Source organism: Pseudopodoces humilis, chromosome 3 (assembly GCF_049639895.1).
Source record: "Pseudopodoces humilis isolate 2021_Gansu_Grassland_sample_001 chromosome 3, ASM4963989v1, whole genome shotgun sequence".
NCBI lineage: Eukaryota > Metazoa > Chordata > Aves > Passeriformes > Paridae > Pseudopodoces > Pseudopodoces humilis.
Window position 1 is genome coordinate 46714996 of NC_142202.1, and position 22623 is coordinate 46737618.

At 36.6% G+C, this 22623-nt stretch overlaps 1 protein-coding gene across 2 annotated transcripts in view; it reads left to right on the forward strand.

Annotated features, from left to right (window-relative positions):
* The window catches only part of FMN2 (formin 2), a 158883-nt gene that overhangs the window by 66846 nt on the left and 69414 nt on the right, over positions 1-22623 (forward strand). For both annotated transcript variants that reach the window (XM_088053660.1, XM_005518511.2), the window contains exons 8-9: positions 118-205; positions 21317-21378. In XM_088053660.1, coding sequence (XP_087909786.1) covers positions 118-205; positions 21317-21378 — 150 coding nt within the window. The remainder of the gene's footprint in view (positions 1-117; positions 206-21316; positions 21379-22623) is intronic.

Below are 22623 nucleotides of genomic sequence, written 5' to 3' on the forward strand. Positions count from 1 at the left end.
ATTTTTGGATATGTATATAGACTGCAAAGAACTGTTTCTTGAATATGTCATTAGTAATGCAAACTATCTCGTACATCATCCTGCATAATATAAAAATACTTGTGTTTCTTTTGGCAGGTTGTCAAGTTGTTAAGTAACAAAAGATCTCAAGCTGTTGGAATATTAATGTCTAGCCTCCATTTAGACATGAAGGACATTCAGCATGGTAAGTGAAAAAACTATTGATTATTCTCAGATCACACAATTATCTGGAAATGTTAAGTATTTCTAGATTTTGATATATTAAATAAATTAATATGAGGCCTTTTTTACACTATTTTTTCTGAAAATAGCTTGTTCTGGCATTAATATTCCCCTTTCAGCATCAGCTGTGTAAGTGGTATATAATACAGACACTGATTTTTGGTCTTTTGAGGAAGAAAGAATGATGTTTTGTTTATTTTAATTCAGATAACCTTGGGGCATATCCAGAAAAGTGACTTATAATGTTTAATTTATTTGTTTTATAAAACAGTTCCTATTATTTGGGTTAACACAAACTGTGGCGTTCTTTCATCTGCAACAGCATTTTTTACAAAGCGAGATCTTTTAGAGGAGTGTAATACTTTTCACATTTATGCTAAGAGACAGTAGTGCAAAAAGGTGAAAAGTGGAATTGCATTTATATTCAGAGCATCCCTTATGTTTCCCAAAGGCTTTGGACAGATTTGAAGCAGATTGAATTATCCTGTGAAGTGCCAGCCTATCTATTAAATAAATGTGGTTTCAAGTATAACACAGGCTTCATAAATCACAAAAACATCTTGTGAACTTTCTAGGCAACATATTTACGGCCATGCATTCGGTTTACTACGAATTGCTTATTTTGCGAAATTATTCGTAAATAGAACAAATTTGCGAGCACACTGTCAGCTAGTGAGTAACTCGTAATCACAGTTTTAAGGTTTTATTAAACTGTTTTGATGGTTACTAGACTTCCTCAAGCTGAAGCGCTTAAGATGGTAGTCATAGAGCAAGGCGCCAGTACTGGCGCCAAGAAGTACTTGGTATTTCCAAAGCTGGCAGATGTAGTTCAGTTAAGTCATAGAGCAAAATCTGAAAACAATGATATGGTCCTTTCCTTCAGTCAAATATTCAACTTGGTTTCAGTTAATAATGAGAACCTTATGAAAAAAGGAGTCCGCCTAACATCTGTGTCTGTGGTAAAGCCAACACAAGTTCATTGAAAATTTGCTTGCTTAACATGCAACACTAACAATAACATGGCATGAATGTCAGTAGTTGAAGGGGTCAAACAATATTATTCTTAACCTTTATCCTATTACAATATTAAGCACACATGATCATCTAAGAGCTGTGTGCAGATTTTGTATATTCCTCTTTCAATAGCTGTTTTCTAAACCCCAAAATTTTTGCAAAAGGGAATTTAATAGTTCTTTTATTCCCTTGCTGTGCAGAAGTGAATGAACGAACACGAGAACTTTTTTCTGGTGGTGGAATTTGTGAAAATAGCTGGTGCTAGAATTTTTTATTTTATTTTTTTATATATTTTTAGGAACATAAAATAGGCATGGAGAAAATGTGGTGAGGAGCAGGAAATAAATTTGCATGGTGGGGGCAAGGAAAATAGATATTGCCCAGAAGTATTTATGGCATCAGTCACCCCATGCAGAGGTCTCTAACCATAGAGCTCATGCCGAAATTACAGAATTACAATCCCGAGTATTTAGCTTTACCTTCATGTACACAGCGTTGTTAATTCCTTATTAAAAACAAATGTTTTACATATTTTTCAGTGTTATAGCATTTAGGATTTTCTGCTGCAATTTGAATGTACTAACAAGAGTGTACTAACAAAAATTCAGAAAATGATCGAGTGCCTGCATTAACAAAAATAGTCAGTTGATGTATTTGCATCTTTATACATTAAGTTGTATGACAATGAATACAGTAAAAAATGTGATCAGTGTTCTTTGTCCCCTGGTCCAGGGCTTTAGCAGTGGTCTTGAGGTTTTTCCATGTTTGAAGTACACAGACGTGTAAATTTACACATATCTCAGTACCATACAAGCAATTGTTTTCCATAAACAAGGAATCCAGTCAAATGAAACTTTCCCCCACCTCCCTACTGAGAATTTGTGGTGCTAGGCAACTTGCAGCTTTCTTGTAAATATTCCTATATCAAATCCTATATCAAACATAAAGCATATTTTTAGGATGCAGTGTTCATGCAAATCACAGAAATGTAGTTTTGTTTTTTTACTGGCCTCAGAAAGGCACCCAGAAGGAGAGAGAAACTTTCCATGCTGAGGGATATTCCATTTCCTGTTTTGCAAGCTCACTGTGTTATATTTTTCTGGTGCTTTTGAAAAAATTTGAAGTTCTACATGAGCAGAAGGGTAAATAATTATGCTGGGTACTAATCCACCTAATAAATTTAGGATTTCAAGTTTTAAATCATATTGTGTTTAGACAAAGACCTTAAAATAATTTGACCTGGTCAAATGTTGTGTTTAATGTCTTGTAAAATATTTTGTTCTTTAGTTGGTGTGTTTGGTGTAGTTCTGTTTGCTTTTTAAGATACAAAATAACGATGAAATATTGTCTGCATATCTGATCAGGTGTGGCATTTAATAGAAGATCTCAGTATACTGTAATACCTCTTAAACAGATTTCTTTTATTATATGGTTGTAAAATGTCTGCTTGTAGAATTGCATTTGTCTGCTTCCAGCTTTGGAAATAGGTTTAGTAAGACAAACACCCAGAGCCTGTCTGCTTTTAAAATATTTTTACAGTGTGGAAGGAGTAGTTGTAATAATCAGAGCATGTTTCTTCTGAACTCTAGTGTATCTTTCTAGTAGTGCTTCAGAGTTTGCTAGGTTAATTCTTGTTGTTGTGGGGACTTTTTTAGTAGATTCTAATTGCTAACAGAACTCCCATCTACTTTATGCAGACAAGGCTAGAATTGTAAGAAATGTTGGTCTCTTTAGTTGCAGTGCCCTTTCTCTGTTATTAGCACAAAAATGAGTATTCGTGGTTTCTCTGTTTTCACACAAGGTCTTACTGATGCCTGTTTTTTTTTTTTCAATCATCTATCAACTATGCAAAACACTTTATCCAGGCATTTTGCTTGCTTTTGAATTTTCTCTATACCACAAATATCCTTTATCCAGTATTATGTTCCCACTGGAAATATTGCTGTATTTGGCTGCATGATATGGCCAAAACTTGAGAAATACCAAACAAGCACTTCTTACCTCTTTTTCCTCTATAGTTCAGATTTTCTTCCTAGAGAAAAGACTTGAAGATTAACATCAATATTTTGGAGGGGTTTTTCTTAACATTTCAGCGATGCAAAGTGTGCTCAGATTAGGGATACAACAAGATTCTGGTGTAACTGCATAGAGTAACCTATGATGAACACACTGTACATTAAAATATAATTGCACATTAAGCCTGTGTCTGCATTTAGGGACCGTGTGTCGTAAATATTCAAGTTGTCTGTCAGCACTTGAAATACAACAGTTTGAAATTGCAGCCATGATTGCAGGTAATAAGTTTGTCAGTGCCTTCCCCAGTCCCCTTATTTATAAAGAAACAGTGTTATCTTCCTCTGTGTTTACAACTGGTAATCAGTGCTGTAAGAATAGCAAGTTCTTCTGTGTGTGTATAAAAATAGAAGGAAAAAATTAAACTGAAGATGTCAGCCAGGAAAAAAGGAAAATTTGGTATGTTGTGCAGCAAAATATTAAATTTATTACACAGTGAGGTTTTAATCTAGCATTTATTTCATATATGGAAATTATTCCTTGGCATGTGAAAATTGTCTTAGTTCTAAGCATGCCTTGTAAATGTTGAAAGTAAAAGTTTCCCAAAAATGGCATATGCAGTTCTTTGTCCTTTGAAGTTGTCTGTTATCTTTTCCAATTCATTAAGTTTCTCTCAACAAGGTTTGTCACTCCAGAAGCTGTGTTGTTGTAATACTCTTAATTATTTTTCTGTAAAATTTCGCATAGCACCTTGTGGTTTCCCTGGTGCTATTGGAAGTAGTTTGGAAATTTCTGGCTCTGAATTATGGATTACTTCTCATTTTCCCCATTTAATAAGTCATTTTGTCCCCCTCTCTGAGACACTGGTAGTATGCACAACTTGATGGAACTACCTGTCCCACTCTGATACCTGCAGGGGGGAGAAGAAAGTAAAGGCCAAGACACTATTGCAGGCCTCAAAAAAAAAAAACAACAAAAAAAAAATTAAATAGGAAAAACAATTACAGAAAGGGCAGGAGGATTCACCTAACAGCTGGTAAAAACCAACCTTGTAATCATGACTTGAGCTTATTTTACTGGAAGTTATATCTGCAGCAGAGTTTGTTCTGCTAACAGCAGTACAACTTTGTACAACAAACATATCTTCTGCCCTGAATTCAAGACAGATGTGCAGGAAGTGAACATACTTTAAATGTTAGCAAGAAAAAGAAATGTTTATTCTTTAGTATTTGAGTATTAGTGACAAAAGAACAAGAGAAAAAATCGGGTTTCTTTTCTTACTTGACCACTCATGCTGACATGTAGAAATAATGAGCAAGGAGAGACTTTGTCAAAGGCTTAACTAAATTATTTCACTAGAGAAGGATGATAAAATGTCTCTTACACTGCATTATTTCAATGTTCTGAGCAGGATTTATTCATGTATTGAACTACCACAGAGTCTGGGTCCAAGAGATGCTCTAAATGGAAAGCAATCAGGAGAGAATGACTGAACATCTGGGAAATAAGACTCAGGATTAGTTTATTTTATAGAGAGTCCAAAGGTGATCTGAGCATTATTTATCCTAACAACGTGTGTGCACAAGCCAGTCATTTGAAACTTAGAGTACCCATTCTCCACAAATATTTCAGTACATTCCTAAAAGACATCTTGTTGATTAAACAAGTTATGAGGACAAAACAATTCATGATTGGATCAAATTATCTGGCCACTTAATAGCTCTATAGTCTACTCTAGTTCTCATATTAGAAAGTATAAGTAAATCTGCTGCCCAGAATTGTTATTTCTGGCCATTTAAATTATGGGGGGAAATGTTGGCTGTAGGAAGATATGCAGATCCTTTTTCTGTTAGCTGGCAAGTCTGTATCTCTTTATTAAATTAATGATAAAGTGATTGCAATTAGTGCAGGTTAATTACAAAGTCTGAAACTTTACCTGTTACTTCTGGTTTATTAGTAGAGAAATGAAATTCTTTAAATGTTTCTCTTTTTTCCCTAATCAAATATTGTGTGTACAAACACCCAAAAACCTTAAAAGATTATAGTTTAAACTTCCCCTCTGATGGCCTTTCCAGCACCTATTTAGAGCCTTCAGAGACACACCCAAATAGATGGGTTTGATACAGCAGTTTTTGGTTTTGTGTACTAGCACTTCCTCAAAACTTAACGCCATAACTCTGAGTCTTATTTCTCTATTTTTTCTTGACTTTATGCTACCATATACATTCCATTATGCCTGCTGTTAAGTGGTATGCTTACATGTTTTATTCACTTATAATTACTTCACAAGCAACTATTGGGAAATTATTGGGAAGGAAAACAATGGAATACGCAAAATGACTTCTACAGAATACAGGCTGGAGTTAAATTTGAGTGTCACACATAAGTATTGCTGCAGGTGCTTCTATTGCTTTGATGCTGTTATTATGCTCACAGGGTTCTGTACTGAGCAGTGATTTTGGACCCCTTGTCTGGCAGATGCAGTCAGGGAGAAAGGACAGCAAAGGTCCTTGGAGACAGGTGGAGTTTCCCATGGAGCTTCCAATGGATGTGGCATAAACCCCTGAGCTGTGGGTGAAGGTCCTGTGTATTTAAAACATGCCTCTAGTCCTCTTTCGATCTTCTAAGATTTTCTGAAACTTAATTTAGAGTGCCCAGAGGTCAGTAAAGCAATAGCAGCAGTTGTTAAGGGAAAAATTCAGCTTCAATTATAATTTTCTTTTAATATATGGACAATACATCAAGATAATGAAGGACAGAAATATTAGTATCATCAAAAAAGGAACTGAATGTTTTATGTCATATATATCTTTCTAATTTACACTTTAAAACAAGTTTATGGAATTATACAATTTTTTTTTAATAATGCAAAATGCATTTTAAAGAACGTAAGTTTAGGATTTTAAATGAGGAAAATAATATTGAGTTTTCTTCATAATATTTGAATCAGCAGAGACTAATTACTGCCACATTGGACAGTTTGGATAATTAAAGATTTTTGTTGTTGTTAAGAACATATGAATGTAATTTAATAGAGAAGTTTTGTAAGAAAATGTAACTGCATTGTCTGTCTGTTGTTTCAGTTGAAACCATGGGTTTTTTTCTTGCAAGTCTGATCTAACTTTGAAAGTTAAAGAAAAGTTTCAGGAATGTTCTTTTCTCTCATTAGAAAAAAAAAAAACCCTGTACTGTTATTTCTCATTTGTGTACTGTGCACTCACTTAGAAGAGGGATGATTACAAAATTCCTAGCATGTAAAATGTACCATGTAAAAATTAGGTGGCAGGAGGGAGAAAAAGAGCACCTTGTATCTCTTTTATAGTGGAGATATTTTCTGCTGTTCATACTCTTATACATTGCTTAACTACACAGAGATTCTAGAATTATTTAAATTAAGAAATCCCTATTAATCAAGAACTTCCAATAATACAGCTACATATTTTTGATTAAATCAAAAGGTTTTTAAAAATAGTATGTTTGCCACAACAGTTTGTCTGTGATTTTAGATGTGTTTGTTAGATTTGACTACATTTATGCACAAAAAAAAATTGCATTCAAAAATTAATGCCACTTATATCTATATAGCTACTAACAATTTAAATACAAGGTAGTTAAAATGGGGATTTAGTATCATTGCAAGAAAAATAGGTAAAACTTTTTATTTTACATTCAGTGTACCTATAATTGTATTTTTATTAGTCTTTTTTTAAAAATCAATTAAAACTATGTTACATTTGACCAAGTGGAGATCTATCTAGTTTTGTACCTGATCTCTACAGATAATGATAAAATAAAAATAAAAAGCTAAGGTGAGTGGCAATGACCGCTCATAATGTATTTTTTGTAGGTCTCTTATCTTATTGCAGTAGTTCACTTCAAACTGAAAAGTTTATTTGGAAGAACTTTCATACGTTTTATCTGTCCTTTTGATTTATCCTTGTCTATCGTCCACGATTCTTTCTTCTCTTTGCCACTGAGGTGACTGACTAGCTCTGCGTGCTGCTTTCAAGATCTTTGTGAACCATATGCCTTTGCCAAGATGTCACATCATCTTCTTTCAGGCTCTGTTTTTTCTGTATTGTTGTTGATATTTTGTTTGCCCTTCACTGCTGCTAATTTTTGAGCTTATGTTTTCAGGAAACGATGAAAAAAATCTGAGTGTCTTTTTGGGGTAGCAGTTGCTAATTCTGTATGCATCACAGGGCATTTGCAGTCTGGGTTCTTTTTTTCCCATCTACTTTGCATGAATTGACACTGAATATTTGAGAGAGCCTTTTATCTGTGTTTGTGGTCAGCTTTTAACTGGTGTTACTATCTGGGAACATTGACACCTTATGTTCATTAAACAGCACAGTAACCTTAGAGATCCTAGTAAGGCTTCTTTGCTGCAAATTTCTGCTTTGAAAGCTAATAATTTATTTCAGTAATTGATTATTGATTTTTTTTTTAGCAAGTTTTGGTTTTCTTATTTTTTTTTTGATTTGTCAGTGCTTTTCATCCAAGTAGATGTTTCCTCTTATACAACAGAGTAACTTGTTCTGAAACCTTAGGTAAGAGTAGTGAGCAGCCTTTTACAAATCCAGTATTAACCTGATCATTCTTACCTGGGCCTTTGTGGACACACTGTTAAAGCAGTACTACTTAATTTGTTGGTCATGAGCGGCTACTATTGTAGTATACAAATTGTAGTACCTTGCTTTCTCCTTACATTGTTGGTTTTTTTTCTAACCTGTAGTTAGTTCTATATTCTTTAAAAAACCTGTTCTTCTGTATAATACAATACAAAGGCATTTTCCAGGCATAAAAATCAGATTGACTGGTTTGTAGTTTCCAGTATCATCTGAGGAATCCTTTTAAAATTTTCATTTGTATGTTCTGAAGCTTGTTCAATTTGAGACAGTGCCCAAAACATATCACTTGAGAAGTACAGAACTTGTCTTAGAACCTCTTTGACCTTTTCTGTGGTTGTGAATCCTTACACAAATACTTTGTTTAACCTTTTCTGATTCTCTTTCTTTTGTGCTCTTTTTATAGCCAGATTATCTGCATGCCCAGCTGTTTCCTGTCAGGCTTCATACATGTGATGTGTTTGAAAGCAGTTTTATTACTAGCTTTATGCATTTGGCAAGTTGGGTTTAGACCTTTTTGTTCTTGTCCAATTTACATTGAACTTCCAAGACTTTGCTTTTTGTTTTCTTTGGCTGATTTCCACTTTTGAAGAGTATCTTTTATTTACAGGTGTCTCCCATGTTCTTATACTTAATGATATATGTGATTGAGGAGTAAGGATTGGGATGTGAAAAGACAAGGGAGGGAAAAGCGTGCTTTATAAATTTATCAGCTGACTTTTTTTCTCTGTGGCTCTAATGACGTATCTTTAAGCTTTCTTCTGACCTTCAACCTTTTTCTTGGGCTTTCAACTATCCTCTCATTTTAAGCTAATTTCTTGCTCTGAAATCTAAATTTATGGTGTTGCTCCTAAAAAATCTTATGCCCTCATCCTGCAGAGAAATTTTGTTAAAGGCTGGTTTGGTGTCTTCAACTGCTTTGTACTTTATTCAAAGTAGATCAAGTGTTACTTTGCCTCCTTTGGTAGATCAGCCTAGCTATTTGAGTAATAACTGCTTTGAGTAATAATTCTGATGCTATAAAATTTAGATGCGAATGATGGCTCAAGCAATATGGTTAGCTGATTAAACCTTAGGCTACTATGTTTCCTATGTGGCACACTGGCTTACACATAAATGGTAAAAGACCATTCACGAGTCATTATTAAGATGCTTGTTGAGTGATCTCTAAGAGAGCACTGACTGTGTTTTTTCTATTTAGGTGTAAACTTTCCCCACGGGGACCGCGGTAGATCCTTTACACCCAGTTGCTTTATCTAACCCGGCCAATGCTCCCTTCAGTAAGAGCCAACGCTGCCTCTCTTCCACTGTAACCCTTTGTGGCACCACGTACAGCCTTCCATTGGGTCACGGCGATTATCGTCCTTCTGTTCCGTTCTGAACAGCCATTACATCCGCCAGTGAATTCAAATCTTCCCTTTGCAGATGCTGGGTGACTCTAGGGACACGCATCATCCACGCAGCCTGGCCTTTCCCCGCTGAGCTCGGCTTACCTGAGCTCTGCCTCGCCTCCCTCGCTGATGCCCGCTCCGCGCTCCTCCGCTGCCCGGCTCCTCGCTCGGGCAGCAGGTGGCAACAGCGGCCCGCACTGCCGCCCTGCCCTTCCCTGCCCTTCCCTGCCCTTCCCTGCCCTTCCCTGCCCTTCCCTGCCCTTCCCTGCCCTTCCCTGCCCTTCCCTGCCCTTCCCTGCCCTTCCCTGCCCTTCCCTGCCCTTCCCTGCCCTTCCCTGCCCTTCCCTGCCCTTCCCTGCCCTTCCCTGCCCTTCCCTGCCCGGGAGCTCCGCCGCCGGCAGAGCGGAGCCGCTGCCGCAGCGCCCGGGAGGCGCCCGGCCGGGCAAGGCGCTCGACCTTGCGGCTCCGAGGCGCTGCCTCTCGGCACAGTGCTCACACAGGGAATAACTCCTTTAAACTAGCTCCGAGTGTAAGGAAGAGAGAGCATGATGCGAAGATGGTAGAGGGGCTTGTTTGCTGTGTCCATGAATCAACCATGATAGGGGAGGGTAAGAAAGAGTGCCGGGGAAATTATGTTCTTTGCTTAGTCTGAGTGCCCACTGCTCCCCGTGCTGCAGTCAGTTTGTTGGTGTTCCTGTACTTGTCACTTTATGAGGTACCTGGATTTCTCCTACTTACTGCTTTCTTGTCTTTTGTTTTGTTGTTACCCACAGGCAATGAAAGATCAGCTTAATTTCTGTTCTGCTGTTTCACATGAAACCTCCCCAAGCAATGGGTGTTAAGTTCTGTTTCAGTGTAATGTGTTTTCTGTTTTTAGGGAAGTTGCAATTACTTTTGCTACCTAGACGCAAAATATAGCTCACTGTTACTGAACTGAGACAACATCGACTGCCTCCCATAATCTTAAAGTCCTCAGTAGGCCAAAGCTAATCATGAGACTCTAAAATATATACATATGTTATGTTACTGTATATATAATGGTTCCAAATAACTTTTAGGGTTTTTTTTTCTTCTAATGTATGTATTTTGGTTTTCTGTGTACATGGGCATTTGGTGTTTTTTTGTTATCCCAGCCTTTATTTCCTTGAATTAATACCAGCTTTTGAGAAATGCTTTGGAGTGTGAAAAAAGATGGAACTTAAACCATATACAGGCATCCATCTGTGCTCAGCTATGACAGTACTGTGATTTGAATTAGTAAAGCTGTGTCATCTGTCATGTACCTAGCCAAAAATCTTTTTGCATTATTTTCATAATCCCACCACACTTAAAACGTGGTGTCACAAGATCACAAGATCATTACATCACTTTCTTAGCATCTGTAGCTCCTTAGTACTCTAACTTCAGAATATTTGGTGAAAGGCTTAACGTGCCTTAATACGATGAAATCCCTGGTGTGTTTACCCAGACATCAGACAGGGCAGACATGTAGAATACTAAGCAGCATCTAATATGCTTTCTGCAGTGCCAAAAATAAAATTTTAATTTGATTTGGAGAATAAGTTGAGAGTAGGTAGTTTTTTTTCAGTGAGATACTACCACCATTTGACAGAAGGAAAGAAAAATTCAGATTTGAGAGGAAATCTCTCAAATGTTTTGTTTTTGTAATTCTTGAGCAAGAAAATTTGCATTTTGAGTTGTGACTAAAACAATTGCTCCTACAGCAATTACAGGCAAATGAGGACAAAACAGGCTTTGCACAATGTTTGAAACCCTGTACATTTCCACACAGTGCATCCTAACTAATTCTGCCCCTATGGATACTGGTATCACACCCAACTGGTTAGCTGAAACCATTAGCAGGGAAAGCTCATTTCTGAATGATAATGGGTGTCTTCATGGCTAAAGGAACTTGCAGTACTTTCTGTTGTAAATCATCAAACAGCAGCATTCCATGTGGTCTGTGTATAATGATTTAAGCTAGGTGATGTTACGGAAGACTGGTAGAGAATTTCAGAGAGACCTAGCAAGGGGCAGACATGCAGCTCAAGTGTAGGTTTTTTAGAAAGAGCATTCTAAACATTTAGTCTGGCTACTGAATAAGGCAATTTATGTAATATTGCCTGCTAATTTCTGCCTCAGGCTATTAGTCTGTATAAATATGAACATTTTAGCAGTATAAATGATCTTGCGTTCCAGCTGAAATTCTGACCCTTCAACCTTTTGCTTTCTTTGAAGTTGCTGAAAGTTTTGCAGTTGGCTTTGGTGAGTCTAGGATTTCATAGAAATACTTTAAGTGATAGAGAAGTCAACATATCCCATGAAACATTGTTCAAAAGGTTGATTTCCCTCACTTTTAGCACTTTAAATATGCTTTCCATAGTGAATTTGCCAGATTAATTTGTAGATACCCTTCATTCTTTCATGCTTTTGGTCTGTGAAATTACAAAGCCATCTACTTTCAGGTATCTTGTCATGCAGGTATGTAATTGTGTAGCTTCTTAACTTTCTTTGTGTAAGTTAAATAGATCAAGCAACTCAATAGAGAGACAAGTTCTTGAGGTTATTCTGCTATCTCCTTTGTTGGTCTTTTTTTGATAGTACAGTGTTTCTACCTCAAGTCCAAAAATTGCTTTAGCTTCTAGCCACTCCTTGAGAGTTAGGTTAGTCATTGATTGCAAAGAGTACAATCAAAGCAGTTCTTTGGGTGAGTTTTGGTCTGCTCAGCAAAGAGCAGCTCTCCCGTTAACATTGCCACCTGGGTTTCATTGAGGATTAATCACTATTTTAAATATCTTTCTTTTCAATATTGATAAAGATATTGTCAGTAAGCTGAGCATAGAGTCCTATGAAAACCTAAGATACTCTCTCCTTTGTGGTAATGTTTAAGAGCAATTACATTTTCAGATCTATGAGCTGGGCAGTTTTTAGCTCATTTAGTTTTGATAAATAATTTTATGTAAGTATTCTAAATTGCCAACTGGACACACCAGGAGCCCCATTAACTATGCACTAACTATGGATAAATTGAGGAGAAAAAAAGCTAAGGTCCCAAGTTAGTTGCTTACTGCAAAGAATCTATTATTCACAGAAAAAAATGTGTGTTGGGTATCTGCCCTGATAACTTTATCAAATACAGCAGTTCACTACTGCATGGTTCCAAATACATTTCTTCTTCTTCCTCCTCCCTCCTGCACTTTGTTTGAATTTATAATTTATAATGAACTCCCTAAAGCAAGAAATAAAAAGCTTATCTCTTTGCTTATGGGCTACACTTCTCAGAGTCAGAGAATTACTTTGTTTGCTGTGAGCTATTTTAATAGAAACAGATTAGGTGGGATTAAATCAAAAGCCAGCAAATTTGAATTCTGAAAAAAATCCACATATAATTCAAAGTCACAATTAGTTTGAAGCCTGAAGCTTTATTTGTATTCCGGCTAAGTCTTGCTAATGTCTTCAGTTACACAATCACTGCTACAATTAACCTGTGGAACTCCTGGTCTTGATGCCATTGAAACCAAGATTGAAAGGCATTTCAGCCTATATGGATCTAAAAGAAAAGCTTAACATACAGGAAGCCCAAATTTTATTTCACCTGAATCATGAATTTAAAGCTACAGATCATGTCTGTCTTCAGACAGGTTGATACACAATGCCAGACCTACTGCATATGTGATTTTGCAGCTGATGTGTTTGTACAGTTTGTTTTTATAGCATGCACTGTAAATACATACTGACACGTAAACATCCCCAAAATATATTCCTCAGATATCATGTTCTAGTAGTCTGCCCCCAAAAAATACATACTTGACAGGTATGACAAGCTTTCTTTTGAGAACCTCTAAATGAAATGCCTGTGGCATGCTGTACTACCTTAACCAGAAAGTGAAAAAGCTTAGTACAAACTGATACTGAAATAAATGCCAAGAGCATTGGGGGTTTTTTATAGCAGCAATTATATTTTCAGTAACAGAAATTCTTATATACAAAATATACCAATATGCCAATATTAATTACTGAATTCTTGTTCTTGAAATGCTTTAAAGATAACATTTAAAGGTCAGGACGTTCACCTAAAGAACAACCCCCAAGTAAAATCATGGATCGTGATTATGTGTTTTTAAACTTATTTAAATGTGTCCTATATAATTTGCATTTGTGTACTATGTTAAGCCTTAAGTAATGTTTTGGGAGTTATCATAGTAACCCTTTTCAGTCTGTTTTAAATATTGAATCCTGCTGCTCAGTCTCGCACTTCAAATTCACTCCCCGATGGCCAGCCCCTGGCAGGTTCATTGAGATTGTTTGCTCCTCTATGCACTGTAGTTTAAAATACACAAAATCTGGTAGAATGCCAGTCTTTTCCCAACCTTCCTATATCACACACCCATGTTTTTTTCACCTGCCAAATTCAAACAAATCTTATCTAAACAATTAAGATAAGCATTGAAGTACTCTCTATAGTCAAATCAGCAAACCTCTCAAAGCCAGAACTGAAATACAATCTCTCTAAATTAAACAGTCTACAATGGCAATCATGTTTGTATTTAAACATTTTATTCTGAAAGGATTACAGCATTGCGCTCCACTTTTTTTTTCCTGCCTAGACAAGAAGGCGACATACTGAGTCAAACAAAATATATTTCTTCTCTATGAGCTGAACTTGCACTCTTTTTGTAAACAAACTGTATAGGTGTATGAAGTTTGACTTCACATAATCAGTAACTGCTGTCCTTAACAAAGTAGGCACTTGTTTGAAATGTATGTAATGTAACTGTTTATATTAACTGTGTACAGCTGTATAAAATCTGGTGATATATTTTGTTGTATGTGTGAATATATATTTACATATACATAGAAAACCTCTATTGGTACAGTTTTTATATAAGGTATACAAGTCAGGGAACAAGACAACTGTCTTAAAGTTCTCTAAAAGTTGAGGTCTGTTTATAAGAGAAAAATAATGGCAAAGATTCACTCCTTTCAATGAAGTCTCCTAGTTTTGTTACTTCACATTTTGCAAAACATATTCATGCTTAATTGATTCTTATTTTATTGCTTCCTAGAAATGTGAATGCATGTTCTTGAAAGTATTTAAAATTCTTAAGTTGTTTAAAAACACTCAACTCAAGAAGCAACAACTCAATCCATAGCTTCTGCTTGGAAATTTTGTTTACTGTTCTGGTTTCTTACACAAGCTTTAGATCAAGGTGAATTACTGCTACAGTAAAACTGTGTGCAAGCAGTTCTAAGTGGTTCTTGCCTCTGATCCATGCTGTATGTACCTGTGCTTAAGCTCCAGTCTCCCTTGTGCTTTGTGCACTTTAACATTGTCAGGATGGAGACTTTGTCTTAATAGACAAATATATCACAAAGGTAATGAGGGCAAGAAGGTAAGTAATAATATGAAGTTATTAATTTATGCTAACTCTACTCAGTGCGGCCATACCCCACCTACCAATTTTCAGTGGGGGTGGGGGGGATGGTTTGAAAGTTACGCAAGTTATGTTTAAGAATTCTTTTCTTCCAGTTATTTTCTCAGGATCTTCAAAAATTATATAGTCATGACCCTTGTGTGATTGCTGCAATATTTTTGCATTGCTTAGGGACATAAGGTTTTAGCACTGTTGTGTAAACACGGCCTTTATTTCAAAAAGCCCCATTTGGGGTTTAACTTTCTGCATTGGAGATTCACATTTCTATTACTTAAGATAAGGAAAAATCCAAAAAAAAAAAACATTTGTTGTCAAGCTGTTGGAACTATTACAGATAAAAATATGACCTTGTTCATGTTAGATGAATGATGCCACAAGTGACATGGGGGAAAAAGAAGAAAACAGGATGGGGAAGGGGGCAGGATTGGGAGGTGGGGGTGTGAAGGAAGGGGGAACCAAGGGATATGAAGTTTTGGAGTTGTGGGTTTTCTATGTAACCAATAAGAGACTGCTTTGCAGATTAGTTCATTTTAAAATATAAATAGTAAGTATTTATTGGATGTAAATCTGGGTTTATTTTGAAAGTAGCTTCATATTACATCCAGACATAATCTTTATAGGAGCAAAAGAAGCCATTGCATTTTGATCACTTTCTTAGGCTCTTTTAGCTCTTTTGTTGATGAGGACATTGATGCAGGTGTTTTTTCTTCTACTTCTGAATGGAGCAGTTCAGCTGTCAGTCATTCCAATGAACCTGATGAAATTGTCTGCCTTAAGACTTCTTTCCTGGTTTGCTTGTTTTTGTATGTGTCATGTTCTTGCATTTTCCTCCAAAGACACCTGTCAGAGAAGACTTCCATTCTGTATTCACAGAAAAATTCTATACATATTCTGTATCTATTCTTTTTCTTTGTTTGTTGATAAAAGCGTAAGTTGATAAGTCTATATATCATCTGATTTGTTTTTCTTGTATCAGAGTTCTCAATTTTTTAAGGTGTTACCAGTATGCTAGTTTTCTAATGGTGTTGGATTTTGACCACTTTCAATTTACTGCCTGTACATTTTTCTTGAGGAGGCTATTGTTTTTAATTAACTCAGAAATAATAACTCAAGGAAGATCGTTCAAAGTGACACATGGGATCTACTCATGTGCCTTCTTTATCTTGCAAATAACCCTTTTTAGATAATTTAGAATAAGTCCTGTGAAATTTGGATGAATGAATTTTAATCGTACCATTCTGCCTAAAAAAATATGTAGTAATTTTGAGACTCTAGTTATATAAAGCTTACTGTTTCTAATTTTCTACATATTGAATAGGTTCTTAATAACAACAGAGTAAGTTTTTTGTTGCAAGATTGGTTGATGCCTTTTCAGTTTCTTTCAATCTTCAGCTTACAGTAAATATTCTTGGGGTACAGATGGTTTCAGTGGAGCAGAAATACCTGAGGATCAAAGGCTGGAAAAAGTACCATGCAAGTTGGAACCTCTGAGTGTCCTATAATTTTCATGTTAGAGTCTCATGAAGGGTGTAACAGCTGAGAACCCCCCAGATGTGTGCCACACACAGAACTATGTGGCAAGAGTACTGTGGTTAGTTGCTGCAGAAACAGGAGGTCCTTCACTCAGCAAAGAAGAATAGATCTGCCTTTGTACATTGCTGTACTGACCATCTGTGTCTGCCATTTGTCAGAGCAGTTGTGAAGTCTTGCAGAAGCTCCTGGTGCTCTTCTGGAGAAAGAGAGCAGATGTGCAAGTGAGGAGGCAAAGATGTGCAGGAGGAAAAAAGGAGTGGTCTCTTGAAGCAATACTGCTTGGTTTTTGGAGAGTCACGGAGAAGTCAGTTGAAGTGGAAATCAGCAGGAAGGGCTTGGATGGGTGGTTTGCATGTGTGTCTCCCTGAAGGATGGATCTGAGCAGGGCAGTACAGGTTCAGATGTGGTTTTAATCCAGCTACTGCTACTTTATGAGAATTTAAACTCTAATCTGTTATCAGTCAAGTAGGATTTGGAAAATGCTGAGTCAGTTTTTTAGGAGACAGCAGTGCTTCCAGGAGGTTTCAAGGAGACGCTAAATTTTAGATGGAGTCCAGAGACAGAAAAGCTTAGGAAAGTATACTTGGAAAGGCCAGAGAAATGGAGTGTGATTTGAAACCTGCCCTGAGAAAAGGGAAGGCTAAGACTAAGAATTCAGCTGAATACCAGTTTTCTGAAAGTCATCCATATGTGATTGTGCTAATGAGAGTTTTATGACACAAAAGTTGGATCCAAAGGGTCTGGTTTATAACACTTTTTTTCATTCTGAAATTCTACTCAGTGGGAAACTGAATTTTGGCCTTTTCATTTTAAAAGGAAATTCCAAAGTTTTGGACTTGGAAACAAAATTGGGTTTCCAAGGACTGGGTAGCTGTATGTAAGTGGTAGTATTGGTGGATTTAAATTCATAGCCGCAGGGAAATGTAGATTAGCTGTGTCTGCGTTGCCTGTCGGCTTTGGTTTAGTGGCAGCTGGTAGTTCATGTGCTCCTAGATAAATTAATATCCACAGCAGTGATCTGTCTAACAAAGGAAAAAGTCCAGCAACTTCATTTTACAATCTTCCTGACATTACACTGGGCATCCTACAGCTTCCTGCTGATGGTGTTTTCTCATACATTTCCTCTTCAGGATTACATTTGCTGGCAAAAAGTTTGATCTTGTTGTTGGCTTGATTACTGTCTTGCCCTGAAGACTTGAGGGTGGTGGTAGTTTATTTGGTTTATTTTTTGTATTTTGCTTTATCGTTGGGATTATTTTTGGTGGGTTTTTTGGGTTTTTTTTTAATTGTCTCTGTTCTAACTTGCCTTCTGTGTATATGGAAGAAGATCTATCTGTTTTCAGTTCAAAAATGCTTCTGAATACTATCATGTGCCCTAAACTCACTTTTTACCAGCAACATATCCTCCTGTCAGGGGATGTAACTTATACACTTGCAAATCAATTGATATTAATAAGAATATTAAATATTTTTCTTTCTGTTTGCATTTTTCTTTTTCTAGCTTAAATCTAATATCTAAATTGGCATTTCTAATGTGAGTTTGCATATATATATTTTTACTCAATGTGTATTGCAGAAATACAGAATTGAAAGGAAACTCTTCCTTCTGCTAAAATGTTTGTATTCTGCCATTAGATATAATTTCTGTCACAAAGATACCAGGTCAGATTTCCATGTACATTGTGACCAAAACAGTGACAATATCAGGAAAGCTGAGGAGCAGCAATAGTTCCCTGACCCCTTTAATCTGGCAACAAGTCCTTTGAAATTTCTTCTTCTCTGTCCTTTATAGTATCAACAAATCATTTGTGATTGACCCCCAACCCCTCATTTTACTGGGTGGATTTTTCGTAGTCATATGTTGACCCTGGCTTGCTTAAATAGAAAAAAAATTTGTTGGTTTGTAATTCCATTTTGGGTTTTTTTTTGTGCATATCTGGATGTACTTGGTTCAAATTTGATTTAATCTTAGCTATATATATATGTATATATACACAATTATATATATACATCAAATAATTTTACAGTGTTAGGGCTTGAAACTGAAGCTGGTTTCATTGGCAGCAGCAGCAATAGGAATGCAAGAAAATAACAAAACTGTGAGATCCTGACAGTAAGAACTAAATTCCTGGGTCTGATGTGATTAAAGTTCTTTCTGTTAGAGCAAAAGCCAATAGTTATTCTTCACTTCCATAGCAGTCAAGGCCAGGAAATTTCAATGACAGCTTTGAAACAAGAAAAAAATCACTTTCTAAACCAGTGACATGGGTGAAAACATCCAGCGACTGTAAGACTGATAGAAATGCTTCTCCAGTTGTTTGCATCAAAGTATACTGGAACTGCTGCATGGCTAAAAATATTTTCACACGCGGAAATGGATCTTTGTCTGTGTTTCATCATTCTGTTGCCACCACATATGGAATCCTTTGGTTAGATGTTTGTGTCGTCATGCTGATTGTAAGGGGGCATGTTTAACTAGTAAGCTTGGCTACATAAGGAAACATCATTGTTTTTTTCAGTTCAAATTGTCTAGATAATGGAATTAAATATGCAATAGTTCTGATTTCTTTTGCCAGCTATTATGTGCTGTAAGGCAATGCTGCAGGTTTGCCTATGAACAGAAGCTCATGTCCTGACTCCTCAGAGTATGGGGAGCACACCTAAGGTGAACATGGAAAAATCCTAGTGAGATGTTGGAGTGCTACTTATGGACATATACAGGTTTAGATGAAACACATAGAAAAATACTTCTCCTTGGAAGAGGAGTCTTGAAGGATATATCATAGGATCTAACTTCTCCATGTCCTTGTCTCAGACTGATTTGTTTTAAGCAGCTCCCTGAAGTATGTACACTCTTCTGCATACCTGTTTTGTTGAAAGTACACAGACATGGCACCGTTGTGTTTGCCAGGCGTTCTCTTATCTCCTGCAAGCATTCAAACAAAAGTGTTCTATTGCTCCCTGAGTAATCCGTGGGTGATCTTAACATTGAGCAAAAGTCAGGGCACTTTTTATGTTAAATTTCTTAGCGCGGGAGCGGACAGTCTCTGGAAGGAAGGGGGGTGGAGTAGGGAGAAGACAGCCACAATTCAAAGTAAATAATTGAAGGGCTGTGAGTGTGTCCATATATGCAAACATTGCCTAAGCATAAAAGTGCTGAAATGTTAGATAGTATAAACCAAGTTTCATAATATATCCTGGCTTTAGTAAATCTGTTTGTATATAGGCTTTGGATGTTAGTGTTTCCTTAAAGTAGAGCTCTCAAGCCTATCTAGACCCAGTTTCTATTTGCATGCTAATTTTAGTGGCCAGTTCTACAAGGCAAATTTGGCACATTTTTAAGCATGCAGATAATCTTGAGCAACAGGGATTATTAAATACTATGTATATATACCGTGCCTTGTGTAGAGGGCACCTTCAAGTCTCTGTTGCAACAATTACGCTTGGATGGGGGAGGGAATTTTAAAAATACCCCAAATAATTAGAAGCAGCTTTTTGCATGCGCCCCCTACCCCAAAAGAAAATGAAAAATCTGTTGCTTCCTGAACTGTTAACTGTTCCATTGGCATTATCTGCTACATTTCTTTCTGGTAAGGGAAATGTAGAAAAATCACATTATTTCTGAAAAAATAAAGACTTCTAAAATTATTTTTGGTTGAGTCCTAAAAGTCAGCTTTTTGCCCTGCTTAGAGATACACTGTGACCTGCTTAGTTTAGTCAAGGTCAACACTTTTTTGTTTATAATGTTCTTATACTGCAATTAAAACTATGTCTCAGGCCTGGAAAGGGGAAACATGATGAGTCCCAGACTCAGAGTGCTATCTCTAGGTGCTTTGGAGCAATCAGAAACACATGAGCTTGAATTATATTCTGTAGTCTTTAGGTGTATACAGAATTTCTCTGTGACAGTTAAGGACATGGATTTATAGGACAAAACATAACCTGGTGCTGGGTCTCTATCTCTGATCAACGATGCAATTTCTAGATTAATCTCACCTAGGGAATTACTCAGCTTATTGTACAAGTGCACTCACACGCCTTACACACACACACACACAAAAAAAAAACCCATTACAGAAAAAGGGTACAAATTAATGAAATGCAAAGTAGGAAAAGACTGGTATTGTATAATAAAAAATATTCAATTATAATAAAAATTCTTCATTGGCATCACATATTCTAGTGCAATATTCTAAATTTCAAGATGTAAATATGGATGAGGAAAATTGGATTTATATAGCTTTTAAATGAAGGGTCACTGTGCTTGCAAAAATGTGTAAGAGGAAGACTGAAAAGCACTATTTGAAAAATAAATGTATTAGGTGAGAAGGATTTTTCAGTAGTTAGCACAAATATTTCCTGTACCTTGTAAAATGTTTCTATAACAAGTGGGGATTCAGGGTTCCATCTCTAAGTGTGTGTACCTCTAAATGATTTTTTTTTTTTTAATTGAGTTAGGTAGGTAGAAGTCACTCTCTTTGAGCTGTTTCTCTGGTATTTTTTGATGCTGAAAAAAATACAGCGTGTGTGGCGCCAGAATTGGTTGGGAACAGGAAGGGCATATTTTGTATCCATACTAAATGTGTCGGCTTAGTGCATAGAAGACTTGACCCTTGTCAGGTGTTTTGAAGTTAACTGGCTGACTTATGGATTAATGAGTTTAAGACTGAAGTCAACCAGCGACAGGAATGAGCTTTGTTGTGTGAGTGTGTGTGTGTGGCTGCGGTGCAGATTTACAAATTTTTATAATGCTTTCAGCTGGACCATGAAAGTCTGATGTAAAGCTTATCTCTGATCTCTGACTATGGCCATACTCGTGGGATCATGTTTGTGTGTTTGGGGGGAGGGAGATGAATTCTTTAACACTTGACACCTGGCTCTGCCAGGTTTCTAGCTATACTCCTAGATACGGCACTATTCAAGGCATTAATGAAGTTAAAACCCTTAAGCTGTATGACCAGTAGGTCACAAAAACTGTTGCTGAGTATTGTGACCAGTCTTTCTTTCACAGCTGGATTATCATCCTGAACAACTCTTTTTTCTTTTCTCTTTTTTATAGCTGTTGTGAACTTGGACAACTCTGTGGTTGACCTAGAGACACTGCAAGCCCTGTATGAGAATGTGAGTAATCAGAGGAAGTCCATAAAATATAGGAATATTGTGTATCCATGTGAAGGTATTTTTACTTGGAATCAATAACATTCAGAAAGCTTATAGAACGAGTCCTATTTTGAAGTGTCTTTATTTTCCCCAAAAGCAATGATGCCAAGTACATTAATTGCATTTATTGCCATTGTGTGTTTTATGAAGTGCATGTATTTCTACATAAGTAACATGATCAACTTCTAGATTACTAAATAGACATTCGTTTTGCTCATTTTTTTGCTTCTTGGGTGTGGCAGTCTTTGCTCAATGGTATCAAACTTTACACTCCGCATCTTTCACTTCATTTTGTAATTTCACTAACATAAAAATACTGTTCAATTAAAAAAAAAGAGTTTTGATAACAGAAATCATTCCCTTTGTGGAACTGGAACATTTAATTATTGTTGCTTCAGGGATTACACCAAAATAAGCTTAACTCTTTGAAAGGGAAAAAAATTTATCTAAGGTAATGTAATAAAAAGTAGTATAAACTTCCAAGGGCTTAATAAATGTCTGATAGTAATAATCAGAGATTTGACCTCTAGGTATGTAAAATCAAAGATTCAGAATATGCTCAGGCACGTTCTAAAACTTGACAAAGCCTGTCACATAAAAAAAAAATTCAAAATCACGTCTCTTAGGAGCGTGTTTCTGCCTTCAGCTGAGGCCAGTGAACATCACCCCTTTCTGTGGGTGCATTCCCTGGACATGTGGAGGTCTGGCTAGACATCTCTGGAAAGAGTGAGGAGGCTTTCTCTTTGCCCCCCAAAGAACCTGGAAATATGAGACCTAAAGCCGTGAGCCACAGAATAGCATTGAAGGCCAATGTGTGCTGTTGTACTGGATCCTTAACTTCCCTCATGCAGTTTTGATAATGTTCATTAATTTTACACCTTTCAGATATTTGGTTTTCACACTTTAGCTTTTAGTCACCTGCTTTGGAATGATTTGATGGTTTATGAAGTCCCTCTGAATAATCCACTTCAAGGTGCAGAAAGAGAGATAGTAACTCTAGTCCACTTTACAGAAAAAACTGAGGAGCTAAACAAAACAGAAAAAAACCAGAAGTCTGACATGAGCTAGAAAGGGCTTTTACTATTCATCCCTGAAGAACTAGGTTACCCATCACTGCTTGGGAAGGTCAAAAGAAAAAAACTATTCTAACAACCCTCCAAATCTCTATGAAGACTTGTCTTCTTTTCTCTACAGCATTTCTGTTTG